This window comes from Pelophylax lessonae (assembly GCF_965119305.1).
Source record: "Pelophylax lessonae genome assembly, chromosome: 2".
In the NCBI taxonomy this organism is placed as follows: Eukaryota; Metazoa; Chordata; class Amphibia; order Anura; family Ranidae; genus Pelophylax; species Pelophylax lessonae.
In genome coordinates, this window is record NC_138769.1 from 290,446,133 (window position 1) to 290,470,354 (window position 24,222).

General features: G+C 43.6%; 1 protein-coding gene across 1 annotated transcript in view; it reads left to right on the forward strand.

The window, feature by feature from the left end:
- The window catches only part of SORT1 (sortilin 1), a 252,133-nt gene that overhangs the window by 24,371 nt on the left and 203,540 nt on the right, over window positions 1-24,222 (forward strand). Inside the window, exon 2 of the mRNA XM_082244645.1 lies at window positions 17,314-17,370. Within this exon, the coding sequence (XP_082100771.1) occupies window positions 17,314-17,370 (57 nt within the window). The remainder of the gene's footprint in view (window positions 1-17,313; window positions 17,371-24,222) is intronic.

Sequence of the window (24,222 nt, forward strand, 5' to 3'; positions counted from 1 at the left end):
CAGACGCCCATGCTGCTTCGTACTGGGGACCCTTTTTATTTTTGTATGCTAATATCTTTTCATACTCGGCAATCACGTTTACTTGTGCAACTACTTCCCTCACCTTGGGGGATCGACTTTTAAACTAAACTGATGTGCTGAATTGTGCAGTGGGAGTTTATTCCTAGAGGGACAGCCCCCTGGGCGTGTGTATTCAAATTTTACTGCCTAGACTACTCCTGATGGGAGGAGCATAAACCCACTCAGCTCATGGAGATGAGGCTGCATCTGTTGATGGACATCGGAGAAAAAGATTTTACGGTAAGATCTTACAAAAATCTTTTATTTTTATTTTTTTTGCGCATGCCGACTGGCAGGCTTCCATACACACTGTCCTAATGGTGGCCAGTTTTTATTGAACTGGCTGATGTTGCCTGGCATTCGACCCATGTGTACTTTGTATTCTTCTTCTGAGAGATAATAAAGGAACACCCCAACCACAATGACTCCTTCAGTGATTTGAAGTGGTCATGGTGGTAGGAGTCAGAAACACTGCACATGCTGGGATATTTACAATTATGTGCTGGGGGCTAGTTGCACCCCTAGAACATGAGACTTACTGCTGGTGGAAAATGCTGGCGGAGATCTTGGAGCGACGCTGGAGAAAGCATGCAGAGCCGATGCTTCCTGTTTCTCTCCTGTTTCTCTCCTGTCAGACAATACCACATTTGATATCACTCCGCCTGTGACAGGATGGAGCCGGAACTCTACAGGAAGCTTCGTTGGAGTCTCCCTCATTCGGGCGTGGCACTTTTCTGTTAGGAAGCCGCAGCCTGCATGCGAGACACTCCTGCACCTCGCAGGAGACTGGGGACGTCTGGCGACAAGACACCTGACGTAGTGTAACCTAGGCGCCAGGCCACTAAATCTAATTGCCAATACGACCTGTCGCCTGGGCCGCTCCAGGACCTTAATGTGCGTCTTCTTGAGCCACTTCTTTGTGGCCGTGTATTTTGGGTCTTTTTTTCATGCTGGAATACCCATCCACAACCCATTTTCAATGCCCTGCCTGAGGGAAGAAGGTTCTCACCCAAGATTTGACGGCACAGGGCCACGTCCATCGTCCCTTTTGATGTGGTGAAGTTGTCCTGTCCCCCTCGCAGAAAAACACCCCAAAAGCCTAATGTTTCCAGCTCCATGTTTGACGGTGGGAATGATGTTCTTGGGGTCATGAGCAGCATTCCTCCTCCATACACGACCAGTTGAGTTGATGTCAAAGAGCTTGATTTTCGTCTCATTTGACCACAACACTTTTTCAACCAGTTCTCCTCTGAATGATTCAGCTGTTAATGAGCAAACTTCAGATGCGCCTGCTTTCTTGAGCTGGGGGACCTTGTGGGCGCTGAAGGATTACAGTCCTTCACAGTGTAGTGTGTTACCAATTGTTTTCTTGGTGACTATGGTCCCAGCTGCCTTAAAGTGGAGTTCCACCCTAATTTTATACTTACCTCCATCTTCTCGCTCCGGGTCACCTGAAAAAGAAATGGATAATTGCAGTTTTTTTTTTTTTTTTTTTTTTTTACTTACCTCGTAGCGAAGAAAATATACTTACCTTACTTCCTTCTTCCTCGGCCGCGGCCCGTCGTCACTTCCTGGCTCTGCAATGATTCCTGGGAGCTGAACGTCATAGCTCCCAGGAATCATTGCGCCTGCACCGGCCCCGACGTCAGTTCCGGGGCGCGCGCGTCATCCCCTTCTAAACAGCTTCTGGGCATGCCCAGAAGCTGTGGAGGGATGACGCGCGCGACCCGGAAGTGACGTCGGGGCCGGCGCAGGGCATCGTGGGACCGAAGAAGGCGGAAGAGGACCCCGAAGAGGATCTCGCTGGTTTCAAGCTGCCCACATCTGAGATGGCAGCGCTGGACAAGACGGTTTCAAGGTAAGTATTTGTCCTAACAGGTAAGTGCAACCCGGGACAGATCAGGGGCTAGCCATTGTGGAATGCACTAGCACTGACTGTCCCGGGGGTATTTAAAAAAAAAAAAAAAAAAAATTCCAGGGTGGAACTCCGCTTTAAGATCATTGACAAGATTCTCCCGTGTAGTTCTGGGCTGATTCCTCACCATTCTCATGAGGTGAGATGGTGCCCCAGACGGAGATTGACAGTTATTGTGTTTCTTCCATTTGCAAATCACACCAGCTTTTGTCACCCTCTCACCAAGCTGCTTGGCGATTGGTCTTGTAGCCTTGTGTAAGTCTACAATCTTCTCCCTGCTATCCTTGGACAGCTCTTTGGTCTTGGCCATGGTGGAGAGATTGCTTCTGTGGACAGGTGTCCTCAGCTCGTTACCTTTTTTATAGAGGACACGGAGCCAGAAATCTTGCTGATAGGGGATCAAATACTTCACTCATTAAAATGAAAATTTGCTTATAACTTTTTTTGAAATGCATTTTTTTTGATACTTTTTGTTCTGTCTCTTACTGTTAAAGAAAAACAAAACAAAAAACCCTACTATTAAAATTAGACTGATCATTTCTTTGTCAGTGGGCAGACACTCACTGAGAGGCTGAGCTGGGTGTCGGTCTAGGCACCTGGCGGATCCTGACTTCCATTGTTGCGATGAAGGGGTGCCTGGACTGACTTCTGTGACATCAGCAGACAGTGGACTTCAGCCCGCTCTCTGCTGAAAATTGGTCACAGGAGTGCAGAAAAAAAAACTGCACTCCTGTGATCCAATAGATGTACAGCCAAACGAGCTTTGGCTGTACATCTCCTTTAACCTCCCTAGCGGTATTCCCAAGTGTGGCTTGGGGGTTAATATTCAGTGCCAAAAGCAGTAACCCCAAGCCACACTCGGGACTACCCCAGAATCAAACTTAGCTTCCCCCCTGCGATTCCCCCGCCATCCTCCAGCTATGTGTTTGGCCGATGCCGACACTGGTCTTACGGTTCCTTTCCCTGCGAGCACCACGTCGCAGGGAGGTGGAACCGGCAGGAGATTCAAGAACAAAAAACAAATGACATGATACAAAATTGTAATCCTAACCGACTACACTGTACCATGCTATTTCACCTAGTGACTTTTCCAGTGCCCTGCCTATACTTTTTGCGGTACTTTGTGCCTGGAAAATTGATAAAGTCCATGGCGTTTTTAGCTCAAACACTTTTGGACAAACTGGAAAACTGCAATGGTAAATTGGAAATATTTTGAAGAACTGATCAATGGCGATTTGTGGGAAAATTCGTCATCAGGTACTAAAAGCGACAACAGCGACGATTCTGCGACTGAGCTCAGCGATGTGCGGACTTGGTGCTCTATTGACTGTGGTACGGATCATGCACTGCCCCCAAGATTCTCATTTACTGGAGCACCTGGTATGAAAGTTGACCATGACAACCCCTTGGCATACCTACAATAATTTCTTACCAATGAGATTATTGAGAAAATCGTTACAGAGACAAACCGGTAGAAAGAGCAACAATGCGCTACGCATCGGAAATTTGGAAGATGCAGAAAGTGGGAATCAGTGACCTAAGATTCGTAAAAACGGAACAGAACTGAAAGGAGGAAAATCGGATGTCAGCGGATGGTATTTCGCTGACACCCGCAGTGCCATTCACTTACATTATGTCCGCAAATCATCCGCAAACGGATGGGATGATTTGCGGACACACGCAAATTTTTGTTTTTGCTTGGTTTTCTTGTTTTTCTTGTTTCTATGTGTAAAACAGTATTTATTGCTATATATTTTTATATTCTGGGATAAAAAAAAGCTTTTTAATTAACTTTAATGTACAAAAACACAATAGAATACCCAAAAACACAATAGAATACCCAATTGTTTTGTATTCACTTACTTGTTATATCTTTTACCAAACATGTCATGCTTTTAAATTGTGCATGCCCATGGATTAGCGACAAACTATGTATATTAATGATAATAAAAATAAAAAAAAAATGTGTGTTTTTTTTTTTTTTTTTAATCCACCCTGGTTTGCACAGATGCTTTCCCAATTCAAAAATTCTGTTCATTTTTGCCCAACCGGAAGTGGTTAAATACTCATTGCTACCAGGCCCTGATCAGCACTTTGAATCGCCGGCTTCAGTTCCTTTCTCCTCGGTGGTACAGGAAAGCCAGGAGAGGGCCACAATGCACCAGTTAATTTTTTGGTGGCAAGAGAGGCATTTTTTTACTATTTCAGTATGAGTTTGTTGTTTACAGCTTGCATTAACTGGTACTTGCCAAGTGGGCCAATTCTGATACTTTTCTCTCCTACATGTAAAAGTCTGTGTGTGCGTGTGTTTTTTGCTAGAAAATTACTTAGAACTAGGATTGCACCGATACATTTTTTTTTATTGGCGAGTACCGATACTTTCGGTCAAAGTACTCCGTACTTTGTGGTGCGATTTGCATTCATACAAAAAAAACTGGCTCAAATTGCACTGCAAGGAATTGCATGCAATTTAAACAGAAATGCAGTGCGATTCCTGTCCGAATCGCATTTGATTTCCCCCACTGCTCGTGTGTGTGCATACAAAACCATTAAAGCACCATCTAGTCAGGTTGAACAATAGTAGAACTCTCAGTACATTTCTAGTAGCAAATCAGGGCAGCTGGAGGTGCTCACAGGGCTGAATGACAAGTTACGGGATCCTGTGGATAAAGGGCAGAAGATGTCTGCTTGGGGCCAGACCCCCTCTACATCTCCTTCAGCCTCCTGATTTTCTACTTGATGTGTACTGTGAGTTCTAACATTATTTATCCTGATTAGATGGCCGTTAATCTCTTTGTAAACAAATGTGGGGGAAATTGCATGCGATTCAAACAGGAATCGCACAACATTCCTGTTCAAATCGCAAACGCATCTTTGCAGTGCAATTTGTGCCCATTTGTTTTGTACTGATGCAAATCGTACCACAAAGTATTGGGCTCGCTCAAATGCTTGGTAACGGCACCTATACCGGTATCAGTGCAGCCCTACTTGGAACCGCTAAACATTTTATATCCTTTTTTTTTTTTTTTTTTTTTTTTTTTAAAGCAGAGGCCATATAGAATAAAATGATGGGTGTTGCAATTTTTTATGTGAAACGGTATTTGCGCAGCGTTTTTTTAAATGCAAATTATATATTAAGAATAATACTTAAATTTTTCCAAAGACAACACTTCAAACGCCTTTACAGGTTACCAGTTTAGAGATACACAGGAGGTCTGGTGCAGGAATTGTTGGTCTCACTCTGACTTTCGTAACAACTCACGTGTTTGCAGTCACTGTTTATATATGCATGCTGGAGTAATCCATGGGTTCGCATTTGCTTGTAAGCACGGGGGGGCGTGTGTGCTTTGACTTTTTCCTATTTATATTTTAACCCAAACAGGTCTCCTTTTATGGAGAGATCTGAGGACCTCCAAATCTGTCCTGTGGCCTCTATTGCATCCAGTCAGACACAGATCGGCTTCTTTCCTGGCTACTGATGGCCAGGTAAAGAAAGAGAGGTGGAACCAGAAGTGACGTCATACTCATTGTTTCGGAGTTCCTCTCTGTGCTGTGCAGCGGTCGCCGCCAGGTTGCATCCCTCCTGGGCTCTGCGATCGGACAGCAAAGCCCGGAAAAAGATCAACGGGATGGAGGCAGGACCCTCCTTCCGTCACCCGCTTAAGTGAATCACTTCTGCAGTACAGGGAATTTCCGGCTGAAAATTTTCATCCAATATATAACTACTGCAAACTAAGCAATGAAATAAAAAGACAGAGGACAAACAAAAAGACAAGGACAGTTGGGACTTTGAACGAGGCTGTGCCCATCCAGGGCTTGCCGCCTCCATCCCTATTCAGGTATATAAAAGGGGGAAGGGGAATATAATGGATAATAAATTATTGTGGGATCGGCGTATTGGTAAGATATATATTGTATGGTATAATAACAGGTATATTCATAACATAACATAATATTGGTATTCATCTTAGAAAAGCCGATACCCAATACATATGGTAAGGTAGACCGGGAAAGGGGGAAAAAAACGGGACTTTGAGTGAGGTGTGTGGAGTCGGTGGTCACGATAAAATGGTACAATCATATAGTATAGAATAAAATTTTTTAATGTGTGTCATATAGAGATTATCATGTATAATATAAACACATATATACACGTTACATCAACATTGCATATGTATAATGATACAATCAAAAGGCAATAAGAAACATCCTAAACACCAGATCATAACAAAATTAATGGGATATACACTGGGAGAAATAGGTCATTGATAAAAAACAAATTTAAAAAGGTAACATGCTAATATTGGTGGGGAGTGCATCCATATTAGGCTCGATGCGTTTCGTGGATACATTCCACTCATCAGGAGCCAGGTGCACCCCAAATCATCATTTCAAGGGAGGGTCAGTATCAAATAGGATATTGTGGATAATGATCCCAAAGGGTCAAAGAAGTCTGTTCCGGGAGCTGTAGGGGCCCAAACCGCGGCCCAGGGCATACCACATAGGCATTCCATAATACATAAGGGTAAAGTATTGAGAGATGATAACAGATATTGATCTCCAAGGATATCTACATGGGTAAGAATATTAAGTTAATATAAAAATGTTCACTGATATTACAGTGACAAATGTAAAATAATAGAATTGATATGGAGGTAAATGAAGGTAAATATATGTACCTAAATTATTTGAGTTGATCGAGGAAAATAGGCAAGATGATCTGAAAAATCTAAAAAATTATGAAAGAAAGAAGACTGGTTGGTAAAGAATAAGTAGGGGAGTTTGGTGCAGACCAAACCACCAAACAAGAGTAATAAGATATATAACAGTGACAAGGTGAATAAGGTGCTCAGTGAAAAAGAAAACGGTGATTGAGTGAATAAAGGTGTGAGGAATAAGGGAATGGTGAAGAGAAGTGCCCGATCTGAAGTGAGATCTAAAGTGTTAAAGTGATGAGAAGAGGGAAGACCGATTGGTGAGGAGTGAATAAATAATGTGTTGGTTGCAGTCCAAACCACCAAAGGAGAGTGATAGGGAGTGTAATAATGACAAAAAAGTCGGAGGGCAGTTGAAGTGAAAAAGGTGTAAGAAAAGGGGAATGCCAAGGGAAATACCTAATAACGGCCACAGCAGGGGCTCCTAGCGTCACGTCCGCGCTCAAAAAAGTGGAGGAAGTGTTGTCACGTCCGGGGTCAGATGCCGTCCCGGATCGAGACACAAGCCACCTCCCTTAAGTATGGGCGCGAGATTCACTCAAAGTCCCGTTTTTGTCCCCCTTTCCCATTCTACCTTACCATATGTATTGGGTATCGGCTTTTCTAAGATTAATACCAATATTATGTTATGTTATGAATATACCTGTTATTATACCATACAATATATATCTTACCAATATGCCGATCCCACAATACTTTATTATCCATTATATTCCCCTTCCCCCTTTTATATACTGCAAACTAAGGACGTCCTATGGTCAGCAAGTATTTAAATGAGATGTTTTATAAGGGAGATAATTACCCTTTGGTGTACGCACTTGGATATTGCAACTCCACCCATAATGCATCAGCACCAGAACACCTCTCCATCAAGCAGGTTCTCTTTCACACTTGCTTTGAGATCACTTCTCACATAGAGACAGACACCACAACCATTACCCTTACCATTATTTTACCCTGTTTCCCCTAAATAGATCATAGCCAGGAATAGAATAATAGCCCAATCGTGAAGTAAGAAGCCAAGATTCAGCAATTTGAAAAAAGTTTTGTTCAAGGCAAAAAACCTCTATATAGTGCAGGATTGTTGGGAGGGTGTACATGGACGTCCTGCTGTGATCGCATTGTCCGTGTGTCCCCTGTGATCGCGGAGTCCTTTGGAATTGCTGATCACAGATCGGGGCAAAGGGCCAATCACAGTGCCCCTTTTACCACCTGATCAGCTGTGTGCAAGGACTGAGGATCACTGAGGTAAATACAAGCCGGTTATTGGGGTTTTTCTTTCCTCACGCTCTTAGAGCGTGAGGAAAGAGTCCAAGACCAGCTTGTGTTAAAGGGACAATTGGCACTGATAATCATGGTACTGATTATCTGTGTCCGGATTATCAGTGCAGTCCCAACAGTACCCATCCGTACTACCAATCAGTGCTGCCTCATTTTCTTTTTTATTTATTTTTCCAAATTTTTAGTCTTTTTTTTTTTTTTTTTTTTCAATTTGTTTAGCAAAAAATAAAAAACCCAGTAGTGATTAAATACCACCAAAAGAAAGCTTTCTGTATGTGAAAAATTATAAAAATTTAATTTTGGGTACAGTGTTGCATGACATTCGAAGTATGACAGCACTAAGAGCTGAACCATTTGGCCTGGGCAGGAAGGGGGTAAAAGTGCCCAGTAGGCAAGTGGTAACAAAGTTGGGATCTGAGCATGTAGGCCCTTTACAAGAGAACTCCGAGTTGGGGGCAAATCTATTAAATATCTTTTTTAGTTCTGTGTATACAAGGAAATGGGGGAGCCTGAAGTCCACAATGGAGATAGTATTGACATGCCCCAAAAAGAATCCCAAAGGCACAAAATTGTTATGGTCCATAAACTAAAAATAAACACGCTGTATCTCTGCCGGTTCACACTGCCGCGACCACAAGTCGCCCCATGTCGGAGCGACTTTACCGCGACTTATATGACAGAAGACTTTGTGTTTGGCCAATCAGATGTGTTGTGACCTGATTCCCCTTTTTCTGTTTTTTTTTTTTTTTTCTACTCATTTCCTCATTGCCCACCAGTGCCACATGTGTCCACCAGTGCCACTGCCCACCAGTGCCACATATCACTGTCCACCAATGCCACGTATCAGTGCCACGAATCAGTGTCCACCAATGCCACGTATCAGTGCCACGAATCAGTGTCCACCAATGCCACGTATCAGTGTCACGAATCAGTGTCCACCAGTGCCACGAATCAGTGTCCACCAGTGCCACATATTTGTGTCCACCGGTGCCACTCACACAGACCAAGCAGAGATAATGGAATATATATACCATTACATATATACCATATAGGCATGGCTGCAATGTGAGGAATGCCTGGCTAATCTTTCTTCTTCCTGGAAAGTCTGATAACAAGTCGCTTCAATTAAGATAAGGAGGCGACTCCCATTGAAGTATATGGGACAAGTCGGATCACAGGTCGCCTCAAAGTAGTACAGGACCCTTTTCTGAAGTCTGAGCGACTTCAGTAGTGCCCATTAAGACAGCACTGATTGATTAACATTGCTTTTGTTATGTCAAGCGACCTGGGGCTACACAAGTCGCCTCACAAGTTGTGCTAGTGTGAATGGGCTCTAAAGTGATTGTAAAGTCTTGTTTAAAAAATATATAAATAAATAATAAAATAAACATGTTATTCTTGTCTCCTCTGTGCAGTTGGTTATGCACAAAGCAGCCTGTATCCTCCTCTTTTCGGGTCCCTCATCCCTGCTCCTGGCCCCTCCCTCCTTACGAGTGGCCCCACAGCAAGCAGCTTTCTATGAGGGCACCTTAGCCAAAGTGCAGCTCCGTGTGTCCATTCAGACACTGAGCTGCCGTTCGGCCCCACCCCTTCTCTCCTGTTTGGCACCCTGACTTTGATCGACAGCTGTGGGAGCAAATGGTGCCGCAGGACTTGTACTCGTGCAAATGCTCCAATACCTAAAATCAATACTTTTTGGTGCGATTTGAGCTCATACAAAATCAATGGGCTCAAACTGCACTGCAAAGAACCACATGCGATTTGAACAGGAATGTGATTCTTGTCTGAATCACAGTTTCCCACACAGCTCCTGTTTGAACCCAGCCTTGTCATAGTGACTTCAGTCTGGGTTCACACTGGAATGGTGGGCGAAACCGCACATGATTCGGACAAAACATTTGCACCACATTCCTGTTCAAAGGAGGTTCTTTGCAGTGCGATTTGAGCCCTTTAATTTTGTATGGGCTCAAATTGCACTGCAAAGGTATCAGTAACTGGTATTAGCGAGTACTTGAGCACAAGTATTGGTACTCCTACTTGCTGGTAGAAAACAGGTATTGGTGCAGCCGTAGTGTGTACCCAGCTTTAGACAATATGTCAGTGTTTTTCTAGGAGCTTTGCCTTTTGAGTCCATTAAACAAATCTACATAGATGAGAATAAAGATAACAGGGAAAACATTTGTTATTGTTAGTACTCATGAACAAGAACAGTATAGGTGAACATACACTGTACAATCTGATTGCACAATCTCCTTTAGCGTTAACAAAACTTTGTAATATATGGACTAACCTAAACAATTAAGTAGTATCCAATCAGGCAGGCCTTTGTACTACATAGTCTGTGGTAGATCCAAAAGAAATTGTACAATCAGATTGTATAATGTATGGTAAGCTGGAGGCTGGCCATAGATCAGTTTTTATTTTTTTTTTTTATTTTCTTTTTATTTTATCAGTCAGTGTCTGATTGAAAAAAAGAGTGGATCCCCCCCATCCACACAACTAAGGTGGATGAAGGAAACCATTCTGCTGGTTTGAGAGAAGTGGGGTCCTCGGATTCAGAGACTGATATGGTTGCAACGGCCACCCCCCTACCTGAGGGTAGCGGTCTTCGCAATTAGATGGTGAAGAGGACCTGTCCTCTTCAGCTGCAGCGAGGGAACGCGCTTTGGTGGAAGCCCTGATTGTTTCAGTAAGGGAAACTTTGAAAATGGCAGATGAGCCCACACCGGCAGGGACACGGGTGTCTTTTGGCTCCCGCAAGAACCAAAAATCTGGCAAAGTTTTTTCCCTTGTCCCGAGAATTTTCATATTGTTAATGACCAATGGCGGCGCATCAAGCACGTGCTAATCATGCCTAAGCGCTTTAAGCACCGTTTTCCCTTTGCTGAGACAGTTTCCATCCGTTGGATGGTATCGCCTAAGGTGGATCATCCGGTTTCCAGGTTGAATAAATCTACTATAGTGCCTGTGGACCATTCCCCAGCGTTTCTGGACCTGGTGGACAAAGCAGGTGGAACCCTTTGCCGCCATCTTCAGGTGGCATCTTTGAATCAGAGATTTTCTGGCCTCCATCGATATCAAAGATGCGTATTTGCACGTCCCCATCTTCGAGGGTCACCAGCGATTCCTCCGCTTTGCGGTGGCAGAGGAGCATTTTAAATTTGTGGCGTTACCCTTTGGTCTCGCCTCCGCTCCCAGAGTTTTTACCAAGGTCCTGGCCCCGGTGTTTGCCTTGTTACATCAGAGAGGGATTGTGATCTTGGGATATCTAGATGATCTCCTATTACGAGCAGACTCTCACTCTGATCTGGTGGGCGACTTTTCAATTACAGTTCAGACCCTTCATGAATTCGGATTGGATTTGAATCAATTTAAAAAATCTGCTCTGATGCCCTTTGTATGGTTGACTTATTTGGGGCTGACTCTAGACTCCGCCTTGGCGAGGGTCTTTCTTTCATTTGAAAAACTCCAGAAGTTGCACGGGGCGATCAGGTTGCTGTTGGAAACCGATCGGTCTTCCCTACGGACTTGCATGAGAGCCCTGGGTCTGATACTATCGACATTCAAAGAGGTTCCATTTGCTCAGTCTCACTCGAGGCCTCTGCAAAATTATTCTTGCAAAATAGAACAGGGATCCTCGGTTGTTGGACCAGAAGATACGTTTGAGCCATCTCACGAGGTCGACTCTATCCTGGTGGATCCAGTCACCAGCCTTGTCAGGGCAAGTCCTTCCTGCCGCTGTTTTGGATGGTGGTCACCACGGACGCCGGCCTGTCAGGCTGGGGTGGAGTGCTGAGGAAGTTGGTCGACAGAGGAGTCTACCTTGCTGATCAATATTCTGGAGCTCAGATCGATCAAGTTTTCCTGTGCCACTGGACGAGTTGGCTACACGGTTCTCCAGTTTGGATACAATCAGACAATGCCACGGCTATGGCTTAAATCAATCAAGGGGGCACCAAGAGTGTCCGGGTGGCCAAGGAGGTAGCAGTGATTCTCGTATGGGTGGAAGACAATGTTCCGGCTCTTTCTGCAGTCCATTCCCGGTGTGGAGAATTGGCAAGTGGATTACCTGAGTCTTTGGGTGCTGGAAAAAGGAGAATGGTCCCTTCGGAGGGGTTTCATCTCCTGTGTGCCCTGTGGGGGACTCCGGAGGTGGATCAGTTTGCATTTCGCCTCAACAGACCATCCAGAGGTTCGTGGCCAGGTCTCTGGGTCCTCTGGCCGACACCACAGACACTTTGATGGCTCTTGGAGCCTGTATCGGCTGATTTATGCCTTCCTTCCACTCAAACTCTTGCCGTGGTTTCTTCGCAGGGTGGCGGTGGAAGGAATTCCGGTCGTTCTGGTGGCCCCAGACTGGCCTCGTCGGTCTTGGTACGCAAACCTAGTAAAAATGGTCGTCTATCCTCCGTGGAGACTTCCTCTTTGGGAGGATCTGCTGTCCCAGGGACAATCTTCCATCCTGCTTTACGGACACTGGCTTTAACAGCATGGCTGTTGAAAGCGAGGTGTTGAGGGACGGAGGTCTTTCTGACTCGGTGATTGCTACACTTTTTGAAGGCCAGGAAGTCGACGTCCAGGAAGATCTATCATCATACGTGGAAATCGTACATTTCCTGGTGTGAATCGCTGCAGCTGAACCCTCGCTTGTTCTCTATAGCTAGGGTTTTGGCCTTTTTACAAAGGGGTTGATCAGCGGTTGGCTTTGGGCACTATCGAGGGCCAAGTGTCTGCCTTGGCCATTTACTTCCTACGTCCGTTGGCTGCTAATGCCCTGATTCGCACCTTTTATTCAGGGGGTGCGTCATCTGGCTCCCCCGCGGAGATCCCCGTTGCCTCCATGGGATCTCAATCTGGTTTTGTCAGTTCTTCAAAAGCCTCCTTTTTGAGGACATTAGGGATATTTCTCGGCTTTCTTTATCCTAGAAGGTTGCCTTTCTGGGGGCAATTTCTTCTACCCGCAGAGTGTCTGAGTTGGCGGCTTTGTCCTGTCGTTTGCCTTATTTCGTGGTTTACAGAGATAAAGTGGTACTCTGACCTAATCCGTCTTTTTTTTTTTTTTTTTTTTTTTCTTCCTAAGGTGGTGTCGGATTTTCATCTCAATGAAGACTTTGTGTTGCCTCCTTTATGTCCCAAGCCTCAGCATCCCAAGGAAATTGCCTTGCATTCTCTGGATGTGGTTTGGGCGATAAGGGTTTATCTGACGGTAAATGAGTCTTTTAGAAAGTCTGACTCTTTGTTCTTACCGAAGGACCGCCAAAAGGTTTGGCTGCCTCTGCTGCGACCATTTCCAGATGGATCAGGCAGACGGTTGTTCAGGCTTATTCCCTGAAGGGTCAGGTTACTCCTTTCCCTGTGAAGGCTTTTCACCATCAGGCCTATGTAGTGCAAGTTTGTAAAGCAGCGAATTGGTCGTCTGTACACACTTTTTACATGATTCTACAAGGCAGATTTGTTGGCATCTTCGGATGCTTCCTTTGGCAGCAAGATTTTGCAGGCTGGCGTTTCATAAGAGAATCTTTTTTTTGTTTTTGTTTTGTTTTTTTCCCTAATGGTGAGCTCCTGTTCCTGGTTGAGATTCTTGTTACCTAGTGTGCTAAGTTTAGCCTTTGGAGTTTACGTTTACTTTCTGGTTGCATTCTCCCCACCCCTCATGCCTACACTGCTCTTGGGATGTCCCAATGGCTAAAAAGTATGAGAGCTGCGTCTGTCAATGGACGATAGAGAAAAATTGATTTTTGTAAGCTCTTACTGTAAAATCCTTTTCTCTTGAGTCCATTGACAGACACAGCACCCGCCACCTCTAATATGGGGGATTGTTTTGTATCTTTCACTGCTTGCAACGAAATGGTTTTGCTGGAGCAGGGTGTGTGGGGTTATGCCTTTAGAGACAGCCCCATGGGCGTGGTGAATTGTTTTTTTTTTTTTTTTCCTGCCAAGTACTACTCCTGCAGGGGGCAGCAAAAATCTTACAAAAATCCAGTGTTTTTTTTTTTTTTTTCAAAATATTTACTTTTTTCATCCTAGAGCAGAAAAACTCCCCAAAAACGCCCCAAAACGCCTACATGTGAACGGAGCCTAAATACCACCAAAAGAAAGCTCTATTTGTGTGGAAAAAAAAATGATACATTGGATTGGGTACTGTGTTGCATGACTGAATAATTATTCAAAGTGTGACATCACTGAAAGCTGACACTTGGTCTGGGCAGGAATGGGGTGAAAGTGCCCTGTATTGAAGTGGTTAATGTATAAATTATTTCTTAATTCTTCTTCTTTTTTTTTTTTTTTTTTGTAATCTTACTCAAACTTTGTGTAATCCTGCAAATTTGGGCCCTTTGACTTCCAAAGATGTATGACCTGTACATTTTTGCTACAGCCTCCTTTTTTCCCTTTTCACATTCTTTTTCTAGGCCTGGTTTTTATAACCTATTGAGCGCTTTTTCAGTGCTGCAGATCTGCCAGCAAGGTTACCTTGTACCTGATGGATGCCCAAAGTGGCGAGGGTAGCCAACTCTGGCTTTAATGAACTTGATAGTGGTTACATGTGCCACACGGGCAACGGAGGGCCAAAAGTGCTGCCAGTGGAAGACCAATGCAACTTGCAGGGAAAAGCCAGGATCAGCCACAGGTGATCAGCAAAGTACGAACAGCAGATGGTGACAAGATCTACTCACTTTGAGCCTACTCAAGAATGTATATAGTTGACATATGCCACAATCCATGTAACTGCTTTATTTACTGTGGCAAGCAAGTCTAAAACCTCTGCACAATCATTTGAGAAAATGAACCTCTACTAAAATTATTTTCTGCAGGCAGCTTACCCTAAAGCCGAGTTCCACCCAAAAGTGGAAGTTCCGCTTTAAAGATTCCTGACCCCCTTACATGCCACATTTTGCATGTAATTTTTTTTTTGTGGGGGGGGGGGTACCTAGTTTTGACAGTTAGCCAGCTCCCACTTCAGCTCAGGCCGCCTAGGTGGCTCGAGCGGAAGTTCTCCTCTCCCCCTCCCTCCCTGCAATCTTCTGGGACATGTCACAGGTCCCATAAGATTGCCCGGCCATTCAGGACGTGTAGCGCGACTCGTGCATGCGCAGATGCTCAGCTGTTGTCAGCAATAGGAGCCCATATCCCCCTATTCTAGCCACATCCCTGGTGCGGTACATTCACAACAGATCGGGGTGAGTAAGGAAACGTCAAAGGTTCAGAAGACAATCAGAAGGGTAATCAAGAAAGCGGGCCAGGAACATAAGTTAGGTCTCACATATCCACGGGCCACATGTTTGGATCGGGCAAAAAAAAAAGCTGAAGAATATTTGGTAAATGATCTAAAATTCTCTGCATTAAATGGCTCGTTTAGAGCCAATATGGGTGCCAAGTGTTTTCTTGCAGTGTGCATGGGAGAGCATGATCTTTGAAGCAGACACACACGATCGGCCACAACTTCAAAAGAAGAGCCAAGCAAGGATGCTGGTAACTGGGCCAACTAACCAACTCAATTTTTCCTAGAAACGTGCCCCAAGATCCTAATTTAGCTTTGCAAGTGTTTTTTACCTACATTGGTACAGTAGCATGGTCACTTTTCTACAAGCCAGTAGAGGAACCCAGTGAGCTTTTGGACACTTATCTTTTCTATGGGTCCTCAGTAAGCTGTTAGGCACTCTAATGATGCTCCCGGGTAGGAAGAGGATGCCCGCTAGCTTGCACAGTGGGGAGGTGTGGGAGCTGGTCCATTCGTAACATGTTACATCCTGAATATGGGTTTAACATGCTATGAAAGGTGAACTTCACCTTTATCCACCTCAACCCCTTTTTGGATGATGCCTGTAGCTGCAGACATCATCCCAGTATCAAAACCTTCATCCGGAAATGGGCTTTACTTGAGAAGTGATCCGAGTGGCTATACAGCCCACACCTTTACCTGGCTTCTCTGTGCAGTTGGTGAGTCCAAAATGCACTTATGCTCTGAGAGGGAAGGAAGGTTACACCCTTACACCTCATCTCTGGGATGTAAGAAATGGAAGCCACAAGGATTTCATCACTTCTGATTTTGGTTTGATCAGATGCTTTCAAGGCAGAGGACCTTTCACAACCCATTCTATCGTTACGGGATTTGTTCATCCCATGTGATGGCAACAAAGTAAAAACAAAGGGGCAGTGACAAATTTTAGATAAAATAATAAAAATGTTTAACTTTTTATTTATCTATTTTTTTTTTAAAGAGCTTTTTTCCCCCATGTTCATGTGCAAATGCCATCACAAACAAGTCTGCATGCATATGGAAACAGTGATCGCACCACAGACGTGAGGACAGAGTGAGAGCAATATTTCTAGCGCCCCTGTGTAACTCTGAATTGGTAATCTGTAAAGATTTTGTTACGTCACACTTGCATACACATGTTGGATGGAAACCGATATCTATTTAGTCCCCGTAACCTCTTTTATATTGTACCAAAAATTGGGTATTATATTGTCTGTGTGCACTGAAATTATTATATTTTTTTTTTTTTTAAGGACTGGGCAAATATCATACAACCATCTATTTATTCTCTAGGGTCTGATTTTTACATGTATGTGAGAAGTGTCAGTTGACCTGGGGGTCAATTGGTTGAAGGGTAAGTTCACATTTTCACGAAAAATTAAATGGTGAATTAACTCAAATATTCTGGCCACCCCTCAGAACCCTGCATCATATAGCGGCTGTGATGCCTCATGCTGCTGTGTAGTGGTCCACACCATCCTGGAGTGAGTATTCATCATAATTCTCACGATGGCAAGCACTCGTTGCTCAGTGTGACCACAAGACCATGCTAACTAATAAGAAGCACTTCTTTCTTCTGGGACACCTTGCTGGAAGAAGCGGAAATCGCACTTCTCATTCTCAGCATGGTCACTCGGCTGTGCTGACCAATGAACACCCACCATTGCAAGCATTTAATGAATAGCCACTACGGGGCTGTGTGTATTAGTGTACGAACTGCTACAATGACTGCAATGTGCAGCAAGTTCAGATGGGGTGACCAGGATATTTTGTAGTTTTTAATTTTGCCTTTTAAGTGAACTTGTCCTTTGCGTTAAGTTAACACCCCAGTACCTTTTTTTGTTTGTGTCAACCCTAAAGCAGAAGCCCTAAATTTGGTATGTGCTCCTTAAACCTCTTTAGGCCAGCATACATAAATTCTCTTTGCATTAAGGTGATTTGCAGCATGGCTGCTAGAAAAAAGTTTGTCGGTTGGCATTAGCAAGAAGGTTTGATGCCATCTTTAAGGCTGCAGTGTTGTGTAAAGTTTTATATAAAACTAACTAACTTCTCTTTTTTTTTTTTTTATTTCCTAATACATGCAGGCCACCTTTGATACAAGTATAGAATTGTCTTTGGTCTGGGTTGGTGATGGATCAGGGGTAAGTGATGGTATTCATGTATGCATTCTTGTTGACTTGTGGGGAAAATATCAGCAAATATGATAAATGTACAAGCTTCTGTTACTGGTATATTTGGATTTTGCCTTCTAGAAAAACTAGAATATACTGTACTGTTGCCAATCACAAGCCTAAAATCCTACTTCTCTATTGTTTAAAGTTCTATAGTATATGGTATAGCTATAACTATCTAGACAATGAAACCCTTCTAATAAAGGTATTTTAAAGATCATAGAAGTGACGGCTGTTTGTTTCTTCCTACATTCTTTTTTTATTTTTTTTTTCACTCCTAAGTAGTCTCTCTAGTAGCCCATGGTTGAGGATATAAATCTTTTAGTAAATACAGCCAAAGACCCAGCATGTAGCAATGACAAGAGTCTGGCTTGACTGTTAATGATTTTTCCAGGCAGTACTGGCGTCCCAGTTACCAGCTGGCACAAGAGTTTTTTTTTTTTTTTTTTTTTTCTTTTTTTTTTTAGTTATTTTTTAAATCCTTCTATTTTAAACTACAAGAGGTTATTGTGTGTTTTTTTTTTTTTTTTTTTTTTTTTTTTTTTCCTCTGTGAATATCATGCTTGGAAACCCAGTCTTGCAAAGCTTTTGTTTTGCACGCAGACATTGAGGCCTTACCCACATAAAGCATTGTGGTTACACTTCTACAGGCGCACACGACACGTCTGTCTGGGATCGTAAGGATAATACTGTAGGTAGAGTTAAGATTTTTTTTTTTTTTTTTGTTATAGTATAGTGGCATTTGGTTTTAGATCGGAGTGGAAAATATAAAATGAAAATAAATTGCATTTAATCTATTTTGATCTTTAGCCTAAGATTCTCACCTGTAGAGGGTCAAATGCCCACCAATTTTGTGGTAAAGGAGTTTGGCAAGTCCTCCACAGAAATCAGTGAGATCGTTGATTTAAATAATTTGTTTGCCATTTGTGGGTAAAATAGAAATGATAAAGAAAATGAAAAAAATGGACTTGTAGACCTTGCAGCAACACCAATCAAGGTATAAAAAAATAGATTTATTAGATTCCCTATAAAAGCAATTAAAAACAAATAGCCCTAAATATAACTGCATGCTTACATAGGAGGAGGGACATCAGCATGTTTTGTGGGCAACCGCTTCCTTAGGAGCTTGTGCAGATGTGTAGTATTTGTCTTTAAAATTGACACTGTAAGTTCCAAGGAGAGCGTAACGTCTACAAAAACGGTCCTTGGGTGGACGTGGGAGCATTCACCAAATGGAGAGGTAAAACTGGAAGTAAGCAGGTTCCTCTGATTTTTTTATTTCTCAAATAGCTCAGACGGTTCAAATATTCCAAAAGTTTCAATCTGGGGTCTGAGGTATGAGTCAGTATCTTCCATATATGGTAAGGAATACCAATATATTTTAACCAAATGGGCTGGTTCAAGGGAGCCTAGATTGCTCAGCACCATGTGCAATGGACATAAGAATACCTCGTGCAGGGCATCAAAAGGAAGCACCCTGCTGCCGTGCCAGACCAAAATGAGACCACCCCCCTATTCTAAAAGCATTACATATTGGGGGTACAGGGGAGCCGTTTAACATATTGTGCACAGTGACCAGCAGTTTTTCTGCCCTGGAAAAATCCTGCTCACCGCTAGGACACACTTGAAACTAGTTTTTCTAGGTGTCTGATTCACACTGCAACACAGCCTCACTGCAGCAATCTGCAAACGTGCTTCATTTTTATTGCAGGGTTCCGAGCTGAATTGCATATCGCTGTAGAACAGTGCACCACTGGTGATGTACAATGACATTAATGCAGTGCCACTTTTGTACACCTCAAAGTTGAGTGTGGAGGGGATGGCAACTGTGTGCGCAGAAATGTGCTTTACACCCCTTCCCACCGCAGGCTTACTGCAGCCAGGGTGGTCAGCTGCTACACAGTAAACTGCTGCGGCTTACTGTGTGGCATCTGTCTGTTTAGATGTGAAAGGCCCTTAGTGTTTCTGCTGTTTTTTTTTTTTTTTTTTTTTTTTTTTTTTTTTTTCTGTTGCAATCAGTCACACCCTGTTTTGCATGCACTGCTCACCATAGTTACATAGGTAGGGAGGTTGAAAAAAGACATCAGTCCATCCAGTTCAACCTATGGTGTGTGTGCGTGTGGTTGCTGTTAACCGTACATTGTATACCCCTGTATGTTGTGGTCTTTAAGGTGCCCATCTAATCGTTTTTTGAAACGATCGATGCTCCCTGCTGATACGACTGCTTGTAGAAGAGAATTCCACATCCTTACTGCTCTTACAGTGAAGAACCCCCTACGTATTTTAAGGTTAAACCGCCTTTCCTCTAGTTTTAGTGAGTGGCCACGTCTTATTGTATTCCCTTTCTCTGAATAGTTTGTTCCTTATGCCAGTACAGTATTTGTACATTGATATCATATCCCCCCTCAATCGTCTCTTCTCCAGAGAGAATAAGTTCAGTGCTTTTAGTCTTTCCTCATAGTTGATGTCCTCCATTCCCCTAATTATTTTTGTTGCCCTTCTCTGGACTCTCTCCAGTTCCAGCACATCCTTCCTGAGGACCGGTGCCCAGAACTGGACAGCATACTCCAAATGTGGCCGGACCAGAGTCTTGTAGAGAGGGAGAATAATCTCTTTATTTCTGGAGTGGATCACCTTTTTTATACATCCCAGTATTTTGTTGGCTTTGCTTGCAGCGGCTTCGCATTGCATGCCACTGCCAAACCTGTTGTCTACCAGTACCCCCAGGTCCTTTTCCATCCTAGACTCCCCTAGAGGTTCCCCCCCCCTAGTGAATAGCTTGCTTTCTGGTTTTTGTTGCCCAAGTGCATTACTTTACATTTTTCAACATTAAACCTCATCTGCCATGTAGTTGCCCACCCCATTATTTTGTTCAGGTCCGCTTGTAAGGTTTCCATATCCTGCATAGAAGATATTGGCATGCTTAGTTTAGTATCATCTGCAAATACTGTGATTGTACTATATATCCCCTCCTCTAAATCATTTATGAATAAATTAAACAGGATTGGCCCCAGGACAGAACCCTGGGGGTCCCCACTTTCCACACCCGTCCAATCAGAGTACTCCCCATTAATCGCCACCCTTTGCACTCTCCCCTGGAGCCAGTTCTCTATCCAGGTACTCACCTTATGGTCCATACCTACCTTCCTTAGTTTGAACAGTAAGCGTTTGTGGGGAACGGTGTCAAAGGCCTTTGCAAAGTCCAGATATACCACATCCACAGGCTTACCTTTATCTAGGTGGCAGCTCACTTCATCATAGAAGGTTAATAGGTTGGTTTGGCAAGAACGATTTCACATGAATCCACTTGTGATTACTACTAATACCATTTTCATTACTAAAGTCTTGTATGTGGTCCCTTAACATCCCCTCCAAAATCTTGCAGACTACTGATGTTAGGCTGACTGGCCTATAGATACCCGGGATATATCTCTGCCCTTTTTTAAATATTGGTACCACGTTGGCTTTTTTCCAATCAGCTGGCACTATGCCTGTCTGTAAACTATCCTTAAAGATCAAGAATAATGGTCTGGCAATCACCTGGCTGAGCTCTTTAAGAACCCTCGGGTGCAAGCCATCCGATCCCGGTGATTTATTTATGTTAAGTTTCTCTAGTTTTGTTCTAAGTCTATCTTCTATTAGCCATGGCGGAACTTCCTGAGGTGTGTTATTTAGTTTGGCCTTACAAGCTGGGTTAGTGTAGCCCCCCAATTCTTTTGTGAAGACTGAAGAGAAGAAATTATTTAACACTACCGCCTTTTCCCTGTCCTCTGTGGCCAAATCTCCTTTGTCATCTCTTATGGGGCCAATGTGTTCTGGCCTCGCTTTCTTACTGTTTATATACTTAAAGAATTTCTTGGGGTTCTTTTTACTCTCTTCCGCTATATGTCTCTCGTGTTCTATTTTAGCCGCCTTGATTTCGTCTTTACATTTCTTATTACACTCTTTGTAATGCTTGAATGCTGCCAATGACCCCTCAGCCTTGTATTTTTTTGAAGGCCCTTTCTTTAGTATTAATATGCATTTTTATGTTGGAGTTTAGCCACCCAGGGTTTAGTTTTGCTCTTTTTTTTTTTTTTTTTTTTAATTTCCCTTTGGAATGCACTGGCCAATCCCTTAAGTATGCTCTTGAAGCACTCCCATTTTCCCTCCGTGTTCTTTGTTCCCAGGGTTCTATCCCATTTGATATTTTCTAGCAGAGAGCACAGTTTTGGGAAATTTGGCTCTTTTGAAATTCAGTGTTCTTATATTAACCTTATGTTTCCTATCACTATGATTAATACTGAAACTAATTGACCTATGGTCACTGTTTTTCCTAAGTTGCCCCGTATTTCTATATCCGTGAGCAGGTCTGTATTGTTGGTAATCAGTAGGTCAAGTACCGCATTGTTTCTTGTTGGTGCATTCACCATCTGACCCATGAAATTGTCCTGCAAAACATTTAGGAACTGCCGAGCCTTGGCTGAATGCGCGGTTCCTTCTGCCCAGTCTAAATCTGGATAAAGTCCCCCATTATAATGACATTTACAGATAGGATTAGCAGCAAGGATGGGAAAAGGAGGTCCGCCTCCCCCTCCTCCCTCTGGTTGGGGGGCCTATAGCATACGCCCAATATTACCTTCTCCACAGTGCCTTCCCTTTGAAGTTCTACCCATAGGGATTCTACCTTGTCCGTAGCTCCATTATTAAAATCATCCCTCATATTTACCTGCACACTATTCTTAATATACAGACATACCCCTCCCCCCTTTTTTTACCTACTCTATCTCTGCGATAAAGGGAATACCCCTGAATGGTCGCCATCCAGTCATGCGATCTGTCGAACCAAGTCTCTGTTATCCCCACAAAATCTAAGTCCTCCTCAAACATCAGCAGCTCCAGCTCTCCCATCTTGTTGGCCAGGCTTCTGGCATTGGTATATAAACCACTTAATTTTGACCGGTTACATATATCCTCATTTGATCATTTGTTTTTAGGCTGCTCTTGAGATTTTTCCCCATACCCACCCTGGGTTTAGGAGCTCTGAACATCCTACCACTTATGTCCCCATTTGTGCCCTCTGAATCTTGCTTTCCATTGGCTAATTAAGTAGTCTGCAAAATTTTGGAGGGGATGATAAGGGACCACATACAAGACTTTAGTAATGAAAACTGTATTATAAGTAGTAATCCGCATGGATTCATGAAAAATCGTTCGTGCCAAACCAATCTATTAACCTTCTACGATGAAGTGAGCTGCCACCTAGATAAAGGTAAGCCGGTGGATGTGGTGTATCTGGACTTTGCAAAGGCCTTTGACACCGTTCCCCACAAACGCTTACTGTACAAACTAAGGAAGGTAGGTATGGACCATAAGGTGAGTACCTGGATAGAGAACTGGCTCCAGGGGAGAGTACAGAGGGTGGTGATTAATGGGGAGTACTCGGATTGGGTGGGTGTGGAAAGTGGGGTCCCCCAGGGTTCTGTCCTGGGACCAATCCTGTTTAATTTATTCATAAATGATCTAGAGGAGGGGATATCTAGTACAATCTCAGTATTTGCAGATGATACTAAATTAGGCATGCCAATATCTTCTATGCAGGATGTGGTAATCTTGCAAGCAGACCTGAACAAAATAACGGGGTGGGCAACTACATGGCAGATGAGGTTTAATGTAGAAAAATGTAAAGTAATGCACTTGGGGGCCAGAAACCAGAAAGCAAGCTACTCACTAGGGTGGGAACCTCTGGGTGAGTCTAGGATGGAAAAGGACTTGGGGGTACTGGTAGACAACAGGCTTGGCAGTGACATGCAATGCCAAGCTGCCGCAAGCAAAGCCAACAGAATACTGGGTTATATAAAAAAGGGGATTCACTCCAGAAATAAAGAGATTATTCTTCCACTCTACAAGACTCTGGTCCGGCCACATCTGGAGTATGCTGTCCAGTTCTGGGCACCGGTCCTCAGGAAGGATGTGCTGGAACTGGAGAAAGTCCAGAGAAGGGCAACAAAAATAATTAGGGGAATGGAGGACATCAGCTATGAGGAAAGACTACAAGCACTGAACCTATTCTCTCTGGAGAAGAGACGATTGAGGGGGGGATATGATATCAATGTACAAATACTGTACTGGCGACCCTAGCATAAGGAACAAACTATTCAGAGAAAGGAGATACAATAAGACACGTGGCCACTCACTAAAACTTGAGGAAAGGCGGTTTAACCTTAAAGTGCGTAAGGGGTTCTTCATTGTAAGAGCGGTAAGGATGTGGAATTCTCTTCCACAAGCAGTCGTATCAGCGGGGAGCATTGATAGTTTCAAAAAACTATTGGATGGACACCTTAAAGACCACAACATACAGGGGTATACAATGTACGGTTAAAAGCAAACACACACACACAGGTTGAACTGGATGGACTTATGTCTTTTTTCAACCTCACTATGTAATTCTACATCTGTACCCTCCCCCCCCCCCCCCCCCCAATCACCTAGTTTAAAAGCCCCTCTAACTTTATGGCCATCTTCTCACCCAGTACGGCTGCACCCTCCCCATTTAGGTGAAATCCGTCCCTACCAAAGAGCCGGTGGCCGACTGAGAAGTCGGCCCAGTTCTCCAGGAACCCGAAACCCTCCTTACTACACTAGCTCCTCAGCCACTTGTTAACTTCCCTAATCTCCAGCTGCCTCTCTGGTGTGGCTCGAGGTACAGGTAGTATTTCTGAAAATACTACCTTGGAGGTCCTAGTCCTCAACTTAGCTCCTAAGTCCCTGAAATCATTTAGGACTCTCCATCTTCCTCTGCCTATGTCATTGGTACCCACGTCTACCATGACAGCTGGGTCT